This window comes from Ictidomys tridecemlineatus, chromosome X, assembly GCF_052094955.1.
Source record: "Ictidomys tridecemlineatus isolate mIctTri1 chromosome X, mIctTri1.hap1, whole genome shotgun sequence".
Taxonomy (NCBI): Eukaryota; Metazoa; Chordata; class Mammalia; order Rodentia; family Sciuridae; genus Ictidomys; species Ictidomys tridecemlineatus.
In genome coordinates, this window is record NC_135493.1 from 79839234 (window position 1) to 79855862 (window position 16629).

Genomic DNA, 16629 nt, shown 5'->3' on the forward strand with positions numbered 1-16629 from the left:
TTCCTCTTTCTCTCCTTAGTTTGGAGTTCGAAAATCAGAAGACTCGCTTGGGCATCCAGTTGGATTTTGAAAAGAACCAACTGAAGGAAGACCAGGATAAAGTACACATGTGGGAACAGACAGTAAAAAAGGATGAAAATGAGATAGAAAAACTCAAGAAGGTAAGGAAGGAGAAAGTTAAAAAGGAAAAATTGGAATAAATATGACAGAAGGGTAATGTCCATAGTTTATACATCTCTCACCTAGATTAATAAGAAAAACATCAAGATCCAAGTAGGGGGAAAATATGTAAGTAACATAGACAATGAGATTCTAACAGCTCATGAACACATACAAATAATTTATCCTTACCAGAAATCAAAGAAATGCAAATTAAATTAGAAACATTTGGGTATAATTTGTTTCTAGTCTATTGCTCAAGATTTTAAAACAAAAAAAGAATACTCAGTACCAGCTATGGTGCAGGAGAACAGTATTCTTACACAATTTGCCATCATCCATCAGGAGGATTCAGAATACATTTATACCCTGTAACTCGGTAATACCTGAAGAGATCATCAAGATCACGTAAAGCTTTGTGCAAACAGGTTGATGTTTATTAGTAGCATAATTTATAGTTCTAAATTGCTAACTACCTACATGCCCCTTGGAAAGTGGGAATTTGGCACATCATGGTATATTGATGTATGTATTTATGTACTTTAATGGTTTTAACATTTTAGTAATACAGAGATCTCTTTTAAAGCAAAACTCTCCTCTAAGATATTGCCTTAAACCCTTGATGTTACTGAAATATATACTTAGAAAACTTAAAACAAAAGCCAAGAAAAACTTACAAAATAAGTACTAGCAAAATGAATAAAATTGCCCGGCGTGGTGGCTCACGCCTGTAATCCCAGCGGCTCGGGAGGCTCAAGCAGGAGGATCACGAGTTCAAAGCCAGCCTCAGCAACTGTGAGGTGCTTAGCAACTCAGTGAGACCCTGTCTCTAAATAAAATATAAGTTCGATCCCCAGTACCTAAATAAATTAAAATTCAGATTTTTAAAAAAATAACAAATATATATTTTTTAGGTTTTTTAAAAAATTTGTCCTAATTAGTTATACATGACAGAATGCATTTTGACACATCATACATAAATGGAGTATAACTTCTCATTCATCTGGTTGTACATGATGTACAGTTACACAGGTCATATAATCATGTATGCACATAGGGTAATAATGTCATTCATTCTAATATCATTCCTGCCCCCTCCCCTCCCTTTACATTTGCATGTCTAGTCCAAAATACCTCTGTTCATCCTTATTGGGGATGAGCATCTGCATATCAGAGAAAATATTCAGCTTTTGGTTCTTTGAGATTGGCTTATTTTGCTTAGCATAATATTCTCCAGCTCCATCCATTTACTGGCAAATGCCATAATTTCATTCTTCTTTAAGCCTGAGTAATAGTTCAGTGTATGTGTGTGTGTGTGTGTGTGTGTGTGTGTATGTATGTATGTATGTATGTATGTGTATATGTGTATATCTATCACAGCTTCTTTATCCATTCATCTATTGAAGGACACCTAGGTTGGTTCCATAGTTTAGCTATTGTGAATTGAGCTGCTGTAAACATTGATAAGACTGCAGCACTATAGAATGCTGATTTTAAGTTCTTTAACAAATATATTTTAATTGATCTCAGATAAAAAATTCTCAGGGAAGGTCAATAATTGTTTCAAGCCCCTAATCTGTTGGAGCCATTTCTTGAAGAACCTTGAGGAACTGGGTTAATTGTTTTTTCTCATTATTTCACACCCACATAATTTGCATGTCTAGCAACTGAGTTCAGTTTCTTCATATTTCATATTTAGTCTTTAGATCTTCTGCTTTGTCAGCATAAGCTTTCATGGCATTCCCTTTAGTACTCCCTTTCAGCTAATTCTGGGAATCACACTTGGCCTTACCTTTGAATTCCAGCATCTTAAGCTGTGCTGTATTTGTTACCTATGGTCACTTGTTCATAGTGGCTATAAGAGGTATAGCATCTCATTGTCTGTTGGGTTTGGTCTTAAGAGCTGCTGGTCCAGTCACAGTCTCTCTGGGAGCCTAGAGAAGGCAAGGGGGAGGAACTAATAGTGTAAGATTGAACTGACAAGTACATCCCCAAAGATTCCAGACCCCAAATTTAACTATATTCATTCCTTGCAACAGATGATGATGATTTGCTGAAACCTCATCACTTCATAGTGATTTTTTTCTAGTGGCTACTATACCTTAGTTCTTTGGCATGCCTGTGTCAATGTGTACTCTGTGATGACTCTCATTTTCCTACATCCTTCTTTGAGTTACCATAAAACTTTTGTTCCTTACAGCATTCCCTCCTGATATGGTATGGTCTTCTCTTGATTTGAACATATCGTTTTACTTTTGTCTACCTATATATGTTTTATCATTCTTGTTTGTTTTTTTTCATTAACCCCTGGTGATTAAGGTAGTTCTCTTTGTTGTCATTGAATCTTAAATGCAATTGCCAGTAAGGTGGTAAAATCCTAGGGCAGGACTAGATTCATATCTGGATGATCCAGGATAACGTGTTTATGTGAGTTTTGGACTTCTTTCTTTGGGGCTTGAACTCAGGGACACTTGACCACTGAGCCATATCCCCAGCCCCATTTTGTATTTTATTTAGAAACAGGGTCTCAGTGAGTTACTTAGTGCCTCACTTTTGCTGAGTCTGGCTTTAAACTCTCAATCCTCATGCCTCAGCCTCCAGAGCTGCTGGGATCACGGGACAGGCATGTGCCACAGCACCCGGCTAGACTTCTTATTTTGAAATAATTTTCAGGTTAGCAGAGAGTTGCAGGAATAATACAATGATTCTCTCAATATTTGTGGAGGATTGGTTCTAGGACCCTCCTTCAAAGACACCACAATGTGAGGATGCTCAAATCATTTGTATAAAACAGTATTATTTTTGTCTAACTCACATGTATATTCTCCTGTATGCTTTAAATTATATATTATTTATAATATGTAATATAATGTAATACTATGCAAATAGTTATACTTTAACATTTAGGGAATAATAACAAGAAAAATGTCTGTACACATTCAGTAGAAACAATTATTTTTTTCAAATATTTTTGGTTGGATGTAGAACTAAGGATAAGAAAGGCCAAATGTCAAAGAACTTCCATCTGTTTATCACCAAGCTTCACCAGTCATGAACATGTTACCACATTTGTTTTTATATTTCCTCTATGTATGTTTATTAGTTGCAGATATGTCTCCTTTATATGACATATCTAATCTTCCAATACAAAATTAGAACATTATAAGTAAGGTTACAATTCTCCTTTGGCTGACCACTCTCAATCCTAGACTCCTTATTCTTTGCAGAGGTAAGCCCAGAATAGTTTGCATTCTTCAAGACCTTTTAGGATTTGCTTAAATATATGTACATTCATATATGAATACTCTTAGAAATATGTAGTATTGTTTGTGTGGGTTTTTACAAAACATGTTATATTATACATGACAAATTTTTGATTTATAAAAATAGCTCAAATATAACATTGTCAGAATGCAGACTTTTAATTACAATCTAATCTCAACTATGTAAAGCTGTTTATAAATAATGCTGGGGAAAATATACTAAAATATTAATTGGTTATCTCTGGCTGGTGGGATTAAGGAGTACTCCCCTTCGCCTTTATTCTTTTTTTTTTTTAAATACACGACAATAGTGGAATGCATTGCAATCCTTATTACACATATAGAACACAATTTTTCATATCTCTATATATAAAGTATGTTCACACCAACTTATGCCTTTATACGTGTACTCTTTTTTTTTTGGCATTACAATTCTTAATACATGTATATACCACAATTTCCATACTTTGACAAAACTTGTCTATAGTGGGTAACTTAGGTAATTGGGATTTTGTGGGAGGGCAACCAAATAAGATAAAGAATGCTAAGAGGTTACAGGGGTGTGAAAGCAAAGCTCATTGATGAGTGGCTCCAACAAACTGCCTGTTGGGAAGGGTGGGGCAAGAGAAGATCCCACAGTGAGATGGGAAAACCTTCATGTTTTATCCTGTTCCCTGCTGGGACCAGGAAGAACAAAGACATATGAAGATCATAGATGAGACCATGGCCCAGCTACAAGACCTGAAGAATCAGCACCTGGCTAAGAAGTCAGAAGTGAATGACAAGAATCACGAGATGGAGGAAATTCGGAAGAAACTTGGGGGCGCCAACAAGTGAGTGGGCTCAGGGATAGGGAGGGAGGAGTAGTTAGAAGAGGAAGCCTGCCGGATCTGGGTCTTACTTACCTCCCTGGACCTTTTTAGGGAAATGACTCATTTACAGAAGGAGGTAACAGCCATTGAGACCAAACTTGAACAGAAGCGCAGTGATCGCCACAATTTGCTACAGGCTTGCAAGATGCAAGACATCAAGTTGCCGCTGTCAAAGGGTACTATGGATGATATTAGTCAGGAAGAGGTGAGTATTATGGCTGGTGGTAATGGGCTGTGAACAAAATTTACCAGGGATGGGGGTGAGAGTGGCCAAGAAGGCAGGTGACAGAGGGAAGGACAGTGGGCAGAGGGTGGGAGGGACATAAAGAAGGATGTATGTGTGAGAGATGAGGTAAGGGAAGGCAGGTATGGTTTAAAAAAAAAAATGACCGTGTTGGGTGAGATGGCACACACCTATAATCCCAGCAACTCAGGAGACTGAGGCAGGAGGATTGCAAGCTCAAAGCCAGCCTCAGCAAAAAGCAAGGTGCTAAGCAACTTAGTGAGAGCCTGTCTCTAAATAAAATACAAAATAGGGCTGGGTATGGCTTGGTGGTCAAGTGCCCCTGTGTTAAATTTCCAGTACCTACCAAAAAAATTGGCCTTGGTGTGAGAGGAAAGATGAATTGGGAGTAGAACTGCAAGCCAGGGAGTGGTGAGAAAGTTGAGCCAGGAAAGGATGAAGTAATCTATTAATCTTAGGGACACAAGTTAGTTTGGCTCCAGCAGGTGATGGATTTTGTAGGAGTGGGAAATGAGGGACATTGGCAAAGAGCAAAGGAAGATGGGAAACTGGGGACCTGAGGCTTAGCTGCAGTAAGGGATTTTGGCCAGGAGAGGGTTGGCTAAGGGACATCAGCAATGCAGAGGTGAGGAAGCTTTGTTACAGGAAAGGGAGTGATGTTAAGGCAATAAAGGAGCCAAAGCATTTTATCCATTGGAAGTGAAGATTTGTAGCTAGTGGGTGGGAAATATTAACCAAGAAGAGGTAGGAGGTTCATATATATCTTTGACTGGGTTATGTACCTCTGTCCCTCATGTCTTTCTTCCTTCCTCTTCCCAAGTAGCATGTCAGTTCAATTCAGTAAAATATTTTGAACTCTAGAAATGTTCTGGGCATCATGGTAACATGTGACATAATTACCTCTAATCCTAACCACAGTCCTGTGAGGCAGGCTTTGTTCCAAAGAAAAGCCCACATTACAGATGAAGAAGCTCAGCATCCAAGGTCATGACTTGCTGAGGATCACACTGTTAGTAAGAGGTAGATCCCTATTATGAAAATTCAAGTCTTTTTGCCTATAAAGTCTCTTTTGGTTCTTCCCCAGTGCCTTCCTAGGAGGTGCTTCCTCAAAGACATTGGAAGCTGCAAAGGAGCCCTTTGCCTTCCACTAGAAAGGCCAATCTGCTCCATTTGACACTCTCTCTCTCACCATCACAGGGTAGCTCCCAAGGGGAGGAATCAGTGAGTGGTTCCCAGAGAACTTCCAGTATCTATGCTCGAGAAGCCCTCATTGAAATCGACTACGGTGACCTGTGTGAGGATCTGAAGGTGAGGATCAAACATGGGAGTGGGGAGTGTCTTCCCAGCTGTCTAGATAGAATGGGTCAGCCCGTCTTGGAGCCTGTTGAGACCATGACTAGAAAGGAGAGAACTAACGAGAGGAGGATTGAGCTGTGAGCCAAGGTCTCTCCCTCATATGTACAAATAAACACATGTGCATCTCTTACCCTTGACCCCCACTTGCTTGTATACATGCTTGCTGCTAGTCACCCTATTTCACATATATACATGGCAGAGCTTAGGTATACAGACAAAAGGCTCCTGTACAGTAACAGACTGACCTCAGGTGTTCCATACTGTTGTGTCCTGGGTTCCCTCCTCATGTGGCATTATATCATCCTGGGTGTTTCTTTCCTTCCTCATGCTTCAGCTGCCATCTCTATGCTAGGTCCACAGGTTACCTCAAACTCCAGCCTTCCTCCCAGATCTGTCCCTTATCCTTGGTGCCACTACATACTCTTCCAGAAATCTGAGCCTCATGCTTGACTCCTCCCTCTCTCATTTTACGTATCAAGTCCTATTGATTCTGCCTCCTAAACATTAAATTATTTTTTACATTTGCAACATCTTCTCTAGGGCATGCCACTTTCATCTCACACATTCTTAAAGGAGCCTCCTAAATAATTTCCTATGCTTTCCAATCCATATCACATTATCCAGAGGGCTTGATTAAAAAAAAAACTTTATGCAAATTTCCAAACATATATAGAAGTAAGGAGAATGATATAATGAATGCCAGGCACCCATCACCCAGCTTCAACAGTTAGCAACATATGGTCAGTCTCATTTTTTTTTTATACCACCACCACCATTGGACTATTTTAAAGCAAATTCCAGACATTATTGTATCCATAATTACTTCAGCAAGTGTGTCTAGAATTTGAGGACTCTTAACCACAGCAGCATACCTAAAAAAGAGGAATTACTCTGTAATAATCTAATATTCAGTTAGTGTTTAGACTTCCATGAAAAGTCCCTCCCACTTTTTTCTCAGTTTATGTGTTCAAGTCAGAATCAGATTGAGAAGTCCATACGTTAAAATTGGTTGTCGCTGGTCTATAACATTTTTCTATCCTTTGTTCTTTTTTTTTTCCTATTTATTTATGGAAGAAACTGGGTCATTGATCTTTTAGAATTTTCCACATTCTGGATTTGGCCGATTATGTCCCCATAATGTTACTGAACATGTTCTTCATTCCCCATGTTTCCTATAAACTAGTAGGTAAATTTAGGTTTTGATTTGATTTTGATACCACTGAGCTATATCCCCAATCTTGTGGGGTGCAAGACTGGGGATATAGCTCAGTGGTAGAGTGCTTGCCTAGCATACACAAGACCCTGAGTTAAATCCCCGGTACTGAAAAAAAAAAAAAGTCCTTTCTTTTTTAGGGAGAGGGGGCAAGAATGTATCATAGGTAGTGCTGTGTAATTGTGAACTTCCTTTTGTATCACATCATAGATATTTGTTGTCATGGTGTACTCACTTGTCTTGTGTGCTAATCTGTGTGTGAGTTCATGCACATGCTCTTTTTCTCTCAGTCTGGTTCCAGGAAATCTGTCTCACCCACAAGGATACCAAAGTCCATGGATGCCCAAGTCCCTTATAGAAAATGCTATATTTTCATACATATAACTTATACTTGAAATCATCTCTAGATTACTTACAATACCTAATACAATGTAAGTATTTGTTACACTAGTGTTAGGGAATAATGACATAAAGTCTGTACATGTTCAGTATAGGCACATTTTAAACTCAGAAACACTTTACCATTATGCTACATCAGGCAGGCCTTTTTTGTGTGTGGGTGGGGGAGGACATGATTTCACTAAATTGCTGGCCTTAAATTTGTTATCCTCCTAACAGCCTCCCAAGTTGCTGGGATAACAGTTTGTACCTCCACAACCAGCTTAAAAAGTATTTTTGATCCATGCTTGGTCAAAGCAGAGGATGCTGAGGGCTGATTGTGTAAGAAACACTGAATGCCAGATGAACCTATGAAATAAAAGCACAGGGATACATTGACAAAATCTAAATTATGGGAAATTTGTTTTTGTTTTTATATATTTATTTTTGAGATAGGGTCTTGCAGTGTTGCTGAGGCTGGCCTCAAACTTGGGCTCAAGTGATCTTCCAGTCTCAAATTCCTGAGTAGCTGGGATTACATATGAGAAAGTAAGGGGAAAAGATCTGATTTCATCCATAAATGAAAGAAAAGAGGGAGGGGAAGCTGTTACAGACTAAGAGACTAATCAACCCATTGAAATGTGTGCACCTTACTTGAATTCATTGTAAAGAACAGAGGGAAGAGGGAACTTAGAAGGTAAGGGAGCTTAAGAGATGTATTAGGTAATTGTACTGTATTTGGAATCAGCTTTGGAAAACCTATAAAAATAATTTTTAAAACAGGGCAAATTGAACACTGACCAGATGTTTTTAAAGTTAGAGAATTGTTAATTTTTTTAGGTTATGATAATGGTATTGTGGTTTCATTTTTAAAAAACACTTATCTCTTACAACAGTGATTCTCATTGTTTAGGTGAGTATTTTGCCCCCAGGAGACATTTGACAATGTATGAGACACTCTTTTCACACCCACTTGTCATGGTTTGGGCAGGGATTACCCTTAGCATCTAGTGGGTAGATGCCAAGGATGCTGCTGAAATCTTACATAGAATAGCCTCCAACATATATTCTAACCTAAAATATCAATATAGGCCTGAGGTTTAGAATCCCTGTTTTAGAGATACATACTAAAGTATTTGAGGATGAAATGAATGACTTGGATTTGCTTTGATACAATTGATTGTTTTGGAGTTGGGCAGTATAGGTAACAGAGTATTGGGCATGAGTTGATAGTTGTTGGAACTGAGCAATAGGTACATGGGTTTCGTATATTTTCCAAGGTTTTGTATATATTTGGTAATTTACATAATACAAATTTTTAAAAAAGAAAAACAATCATTAGTTTGGGGTGATCCATTTTTATAAATGTCCCTATTACCTTTTAGCAAATTGGTTTTAGCAGATGTTGACAGTCATTGCCTAAATCTGTTAAGGGTTGTAAAAGGATAGTCTAATTCTTTCATTAATCATTCTTTGATTAATTTGTGGGATTTATTTATTTATTTGTTTATTTAGGTACTGGGGACTGAACCCAGTGGTGCTCCACTACAGATCCAAATCTCTAACCCTTTTTAGTTTTTATTATGAGAGACAGTCTTACTAAGTTGCCCAACCTGGTCTGGAACTTACGATCTTTTTGCCTCAGCCTCCTGAAAAGCTGGGATTATAAGCATGCCCCACTGTGTCTAGCAATTCTAAGAAGAACTTTGCCACATCAACTGTTCCCTTGAAGTAAAGTACAACCCCCTGCCATGAACATCCCTGGTTTCACCTTATAAAGTTTGAGTTATTAATGGTCAACTGCAGTCCAAAAATATTAAAATAGAAAATTCCACAAATAAATAAAAAGTTCTGAGTTATGTGCCATTCTGAATAGCATGATGAAATTTCTTGCCTTTCTGCTACATCCCTGGGGACATGAATTATTCCTTTGTCCAGCATATCCACACTGCATATGCTACTCCCCCTTCATTAGTTACTTGGGCATCTTGGTTATCAGATCAACTGTGGTGGTATCAAGTAACTTTAATGTAGTAGCTTACTGCTGCCTACATGCCCCACATCATTAGCTCCACTTAATCTTATATAGGCATTGTATCATCATATCACATCATCACAAGAAGAGAAGGGTGAGTATAGTTCAATAAAATATTTTGAGAAAGAGACTATATTTCCATAATATTTGTCATAGTGTATTGCTATAATTGTTTTTATTGTTAATCTCTTACTGTGCTTAATTTTTTGAATTAAACTCTGTCATAGATGTGTATATATAAGGGAAAAAAACATACACCATGGCATTCATTACTTTCTGTGGTTTCAGGTATCCACTGAAGGTCTTGAAATATATCCACTCTGGATAACAGGAGACTACTGAACAGTTAGTACAGGAAAGATAGGATAAATAAATATGTAATCCTTTTCTTTTGTTTTCCAGCTTTCAGAATGATGAATTGGTTACCCTTGTAATCTTCAAAGGTGACCAATGAGGTTTTTAATTTATATTCATTATAAACTTAACTGCTTAAGATATGATTGATGTTTTGATTCATTGGAAGTCATTTTTCTTCTTGATGCTCATATGGTCCCGTTCTTGGCCAGTGGGAGCCACTACAAATTTATCTTTTTTATTTTTAGATTTTTATCGAAAATTTCACATGCAAAAATAAAAAAAATAAAATGCTCCCTCATGCACTATTACTAGTTTCAACAACCATCAGCTCATTGCCAAAAATTGTTTCTTCTTCACCTCAATATACTTTGTTGTAAATTCTATATATTATATCATTTCATTTGTTAATATTGTAGATTTTATCTTTGAAAGAAAAAAAATCCTTCAAAATAATTAGAATCATTACCATTGTTCTAAAATAATAATTCCTAGCTGCAGATATAGCTCAGTGATACAGCATTTGCCTAACAGGCTTGAAGCCCTATGTTTAATTCCTATCACCACAACAAAATTAAAATAATATTTCCTTGATATGATGATTGGTATCACATGTACCAAATTGTTGCATACACATTCACATTCTGTCATAGTTTGCCTTCTTGAATTGGGATTCAAGTAATTTGTTTCATGGATGGATAGATAAGGATGATTGGTAAAACCATCATTTGATATATTTCTTAAGTCTGTTTAGTCTATGGGATCCCCTGTATCCATTTTTATTTTTCTTTGTTGTTATTGAAAAAATTGACTCATTTCCCCTGAAGGATTTTCCACACTCTGTAGTTTGCTGATTACATCAAGTAATGTTTAAACTGTCTTCTCAAAGCAAAACAAAGAGTTCTACTGTTCCCTATAGTTCCTGTAAGTGGGTAGGGCTCATGCTATCCCATTTTTGGCTAGTGGGAATGCACTCAGTTCTATAAATCAGTGCTGTTCAATAGAAAGAGCATGTGACTTGGTGTGCAATTTTAAATTTTCTAGTAGCCATATTTTAGAAAGTAAATAGAAGAGAGTAAAAATAATTTTAATACTATAATATTTAAATTAGTATATCCAAAAGTATCATTTCAGTATGTGACCAGTATAAAAAAATATCATGATTATATTTTTGAGAAAAGGTCTAATTATGTTGCCCAGGCTGGCCTTTAACTCCTGGTCTCAAGTGATCTTCTTGCCTCAACCTCCTGAGAAGTGGGACTATAGGAATGTACCAATTAGCACAGCCAGCTTTAAAAATTATTGATGAGATATTTGACAATCTTTTTTTGTACTATCTTCAAAATCCAGTATGTATTTTAACACTTACAGCACATCTCAGTTCAGATGCTAAAATAGCCTCAGAAATACTTGATCTGTATTTAGATTTCCTAAAATTTACAGTTGAAAAAGGAGACCCATATACCCAAGTTGTTCCAAATATACTTAAAATTTTTCCAGTAACTGAACTATCTGGTTTTCAATGTAAATGAGCTAAAATTCCATAAAATTAGAACTTCAGTTCCTCCATCATGCTAGCCATATTTCACATGCTCAGTAGTTTCATGGCTAGTGGTAACCTCTTTGGACCACACAGATATAGAGACTTGACTAGACTTCTGGGGTGGGCTTATTTGTTGTGGTTGTGACTCCTTCACAGGTGTTTGTGTTACTTCTGTCAGTAATGTCTGGTTGTGAGTCATTTGTGTAGTTTGCAGCCATGAAGATGATTTCTTGGATCCTTTAATTAATTGGGGGTTGCTAAATGGTAGTCTTAGTCTATCATTCCTTTGTTATTAGCCATAATACATAGACATATAATTCTCATCATTTGGTAACCCTGAAGTAGTTTGTTTAGGAAAGGTAAGATATATGTGCTCAGTTCTTTCCTTTATTCATCAGTTTGTAAAATAGTGAATTGGTTCCTTGATATTCTTAAGATTTGTCCACTGAGTTGTTTTTGTATCATTATGAATTTAAACACATTTAGTATGTTTCAGTTTGTTGTGGTTATTATCCTTGATGCTCAGATTATCCTATCTTTGGCCAGTGGGAATGCATTCAAGTTGGCTTCTGAATCATTTTGATGCAACCCTTGTAGCTTTGTCTTCTTCCTTGCTTCCTGATATGTCCATGCTCATCTCTACATTTCTCAGCCTAGACCTGGAATGAGCCATTTCTTCAAGAAGCTCTGGCTTTTTTTAGTGGGAAATGTTATTATTTAGCAACTACCATCTGGTCACTAGAATGTTCATGACTGCTGGGTTGGTTAGTGCTTCTGGAACTTTTCACTAGATTGGGCCACTAAATGCATTTTTTATTTTGAAGGGAAAATGCACCCTGAGTTCATTTTGATATTTCCAATTGAAATTATAATTTTCACAGTTTAACATCATTGATTTTATGTTTGAGTCTCTAATTATTCTTACTGGAAATCTTGGTTCCTAGCAACACTAACATAATAACATATTTACTGTATCCTACTCTATATAATAGTTTAAAAATCACAATAAGATATTATTAGTAACAATTTGATTATTGAATGTAGTTTTAAATAGTTCAAAGATTTTGTTAAGGTTCTTTTGTCACTAAGCTCATTGGGCATGTGTAGTCATGTTGCTATATTTTAATGTGATTGAAAATAATTCTCTTGAGTATTTAACCAGCTTAATGTATAGTTAGGTTTCTTTGTTTTGTTTTCTGTTTTTAAGAATTATTTTTTTAGCATTTTAGTTTATTTTTCCCTTCTTCAATTGTGAAATGTTTCAAACTTATTGAAAAGTTAAAAGAATAGAACAGCGAATACCCAAACACCTTTCACTTTAGATTCACCAATGAATATTTTACCACATTTGCTTTTTCTCGCTCTTCTTTCTCTCCCTCTCACCCCACTATACACCTTTTCTTTTCCTAAGTCTTTTGAATGAAGTACAAATGTCATGATATTTCAACCCTAAATACTTTTGGTATACAGAAAATAAGGGATTCTCCTACATAATCACAATTCCATATTGTACCTAAAAATGAATAATTATTTCATATTTACTATTCAGCTTATGTTTGAATTTCTCTGGGTGGTCCAAAAATTGTCTTTTTGTAATCTATTCTTTTTTAATTAGGATTCAGTCAAGATTTATGAATTGATTTTGGTTGTTATATCTCTTTAGTTGCTTTTAATATGAAACAGTCCCTTCACCTTTTAATCATGGCATGATCTTTTCAGAGTCTGTGAGTTATCTTGGATATGTTGGTTTCCTTTCCTCTTTAATCTGCTCTTTCAACCCTGGTATCTCCTATGAATGGGAACTTTGGTCTAGTCTGTAGACTCAGTGAATTTAGGTTAATTTTTTTGTAAGAACATTGCATTTGTGATGCAGTACACTTCATGTTGCATCTTACCAAGAGATGTATTGTATCACAGTTTGCCCATTATTAGTGACACCAAATTTGACCTCATAGTTAAAGTGTCAATTGCCAGGTCCTTTAGTGCTAAACATATACACAAACCTTCTTCATTGATGAGTAATCTTTAGAGTGATACTTTTATAATTGTATGACATCTTCATGTGGTTCTAAAAACAAAAGTACAAAAAAATACATGGGTTTGGCGCAGTGGCACATGCCTGTAATCCCAATGACTTATGAAGCTAAGGCAGGAGGATCACAATTTCAAGGCCAGCTTGGGTGACTTAGTGAGACTTTCCAAAAAAAAAAAAAAAAATATATATATATATATATATATATATATATATAAACGGGGTTTAGCTCAGTGGTAGAGCACCCTGGATTCAATCCCCAGTACCACAAAAAATAAAGCAAGGTACATGGGATGAACTCTAGTTTATATTCCTGTCCATTTACCTCTCTTTTTCAATAAATCACCTTTTAATTAGTTTTTGGATTATCCTTTTCTTGTGCTTATATGCTTAAAATACAAATATATTTGCATGCAGATATATTCATATACCTTACCCATTCTCTTAGATAAAAGATAATAGACTGTTATGCACTTTTCATACTTTACTTAAAAGCCTATCCTGGAGACCACTTCACAGCAAAGCATAGTAGTGTTCAAAAAGGCTTTCTAAAATGTAAATATTTAAATCATTTGTGGCCTCTCTTAGGATAATGTCTAAACCTTATAAGACCTTTTGTAATCTGGCTTCCACTTGCCTATATATCTTCTTCTCTTCCTGTGCTCTTCCTCAACACATTTGTATGAATTCATGAACATGCTCAAGCATGCACATACATATTGCTACTATTGCCATGTTGATTTTTTGTTTACTTTTGAATTTATTAAAGTTAATTACTCTTGAATTATTTTTAATAATAATATTTTTAATCACCCTTCCAGCTTTTGCCTTTGCTCTCAGTCTCAAAAATTGTTCCTTCTCTCTGTCCTCACCCATTCATCCTGTAGGCCTTTGCTTAGCCTGACCCCAGAGTCTGAGTTAGGGGCCCTTCTTTTGTGCTGATTCAGCACTGTCTCCCTATCATTGTTTTGCATCCATCCTTTAGAATTCTGATTGTTTAGTTACATGTGTCCACTATTAGCCCCTGAACTCTGTGAACATAAGAACTGAGGCTCATAGATCCTGAAAGCCCCAGTGCCTAGCTCTTGGTAAGCATTCAATAAATAGTTATTGATTAAAAGTGGCAGAAAGGCGAAAACCCAGACATATATTACAATAACTATAAGACCTAAAATCAAACAAGTAAAATTTGCTCAGATGTAGTGATCTAAGCAGAAAATGTGAGTTGTCTTAGTTGTTGTGGAGCTGAAGGAGCCCAGAGCAGCCTGTGTGGGGGCCTGTAGGTCATCCTAGAATGGTACTGGCTCATGGCCTGGGCTGAGAGCCAGAGAGGGGCACCATCAGCTGCTTTTCCAGATACTGAGGGTTTGACAGGGCCTGGGGGAAGGGCTAGAGATGAAAAAGCTGCTTCAGCCTGTAATTTCCAGGGATGGCAGGAACAGTTAACATGGGCAGGATCAGGTGAAAGGAGCCAAGCTGGAGAAGAACTTGCCTTCTACACAGGAGCAGGTGCCCAGGCCCCACTGAGTTCATCATCTCTGAGGGGGTCCCAGCATTGGGACCGGGGCCTCCTTAATATTGCTGGGCCTGGGGTTACAGGATGCCCAGGCTGAGGAGGAAATCAAGCAGGAAATGAACACACTGCAGCAGAAACTGAATGAGCAGCAGAGTGTGCTTCAGCGAATTGCTGCCCCCAACATGAAGGCCATGGAAAAGCTGGAAAGTGTCCGAGACAAGTTCCAGGAGACCTCAGATGGTAACGTTTGCATTTCTTCTGGGGCCTTCAGTAAGGACAGAAGGCTGCAGGTATTCTAAGGGCCTACTGTTATATCACAACAGCTTCTGTTTTGGCATGTTTTCCTTATTTAAAACTCCCAGATACCCTAAATTGGGGAGGTTATCTTACTTGCTTTTAGAAGGTTAAATGACCTGCTAAAGGTCACCAGCTGGTTGACAGAGTCCAGGGAGGAATCCATGTTTCTTCCTTTAGACTGTCCAGCAGCCAGCCCATGGGATACAGATCATTATGAGGCCTTCTTCAGGCATTCCTCTCCCTCTGTGAAATGTTCCTTTTCTGGATAGTCATTTTTAGATCATTCTTGCCAGGGTGTGGTCCTCAACCCTGGCAGAACCCAGGGCGCTGAGGAGTCGTATGTCTTTCCTTCCCGCAGAATTTGAGGCAGCCCGAAAGCGAGCAAAGAAGGCCAAACAGGCTTTTGAACAGATTAAGAAGGAGCGCTTTGACCGTTTCAATGCTTGTTTTGAATCTGTGGCTACTAACATTGATGAGATCTACAAGGCTCTGTCTCGTAACAGCAGTGCCCAGGTAGGCTGGAGCCTCTTACCCAGCCAGCTTCTGCCATCTTCAGTTGCCCTTCCCCTTTCGGGTCCCTGTCTTTCTACCTATCCTGACCCATGTGCCTTCCCCTAGGCATTCTTGGGCCCTGAGAACCCTGAGGAGCCCTACTTGGATGGTATCAACTACAACTGTGTAGCTCCTGGCAAACGCTTCCGGCCTATGGATAACTTGTCAGGGGGGGAGAAGACAGTGGCAGCTCTGGCCCTGCTGTTTGCCATCCACAGGTAAGGCTCTGCCCCCAGGGCAGTTGGTGGAGAGACTGAACTGAGGCCACCAGAGGCTCTGGGGCCCAAGAATATGCAAAGATCTGCAGAGGTGAAAATATTCTGGTGGCATCTGTATTGCATCCCTGTTTCCATGTCTACTACAGCATATCTGGCCTTGGTTTTCCTGGACCTGTCTTCCCCATCCACCCTCATCCATTCAGCATGTTGTCACTGGCCCCTGCATGTATTCAGTCCCACCTTCAGACTTTTGCTCACCTGGTTGCTGGCTAATAAGCCCTTTCTGTGAAAATCTAGCTTGACTGTCACCTTCCACACCTTCATACCTCCTCATTCTCCTCCCCTTCCTCTAGGAATCCCTGTTTGACCATTGTGGCATACCTTGACCTCCCTCTCCTGAACACCAGTAGTACTTGAGTCTGACCCCTACATAACTTAGTGCTTGATTATACAGCGTCATGCCGTGAACATTTCTTTAGTGCTTCTCTGTGCCAGACCCTGTGGAGGGATTGGGGACACAGATGAGTCAGACATGGTCTCTGGCCTAGAGATGCTCACAGACTAGCGGAAGGCAGACACATAAACAATGTGCTAAGT

At 38.1% G+C, this 16629-nt stretch overlaps 1 protein-coding gene across 14 annotated transcripts in view; it reads left to right on the forward strand.

The window, feature by feature from the left end:
- Smc1a (structural maintenance of chromosomes 1A) overlaps nt 1-16629 on the forward strand; it is a 56366-nt gene that overhangs the window by 20975 nt on the left and 18762 nt on the right. For all 14 annotated transcript variants that reach the window (XR_013431816.1, XR_002482768.3, XM_078034743.1 and 11 more), the window contains 7 exons: nt 20-161; nt 4110-4255; nt 4346-4499; nt 5736-5846; nt 15049-15205; nt 15621-15775; nt 15881-16032. Coding sequence is in view for 12 of the 14 variants with exons in the window: in XM_078034743.1 (XP_077890869.1) it covers nt 20-161; nt 4110-4255; nt 4346-4499; nt 5736-5846; nt 15049-15205; nt 15621-15775; nt 15881-16032 (1017 nt within the window). In the remaining 2 variants the exon portion in view is untranslated. The remainder of the gene's footprint in view (nt 1-19; nt 162-4109; nt 4256-4345; nt 4500-5735; nt 5847-15048; nt 15206-15620; nt 15776-15880; nt 16033-16629) is intronic.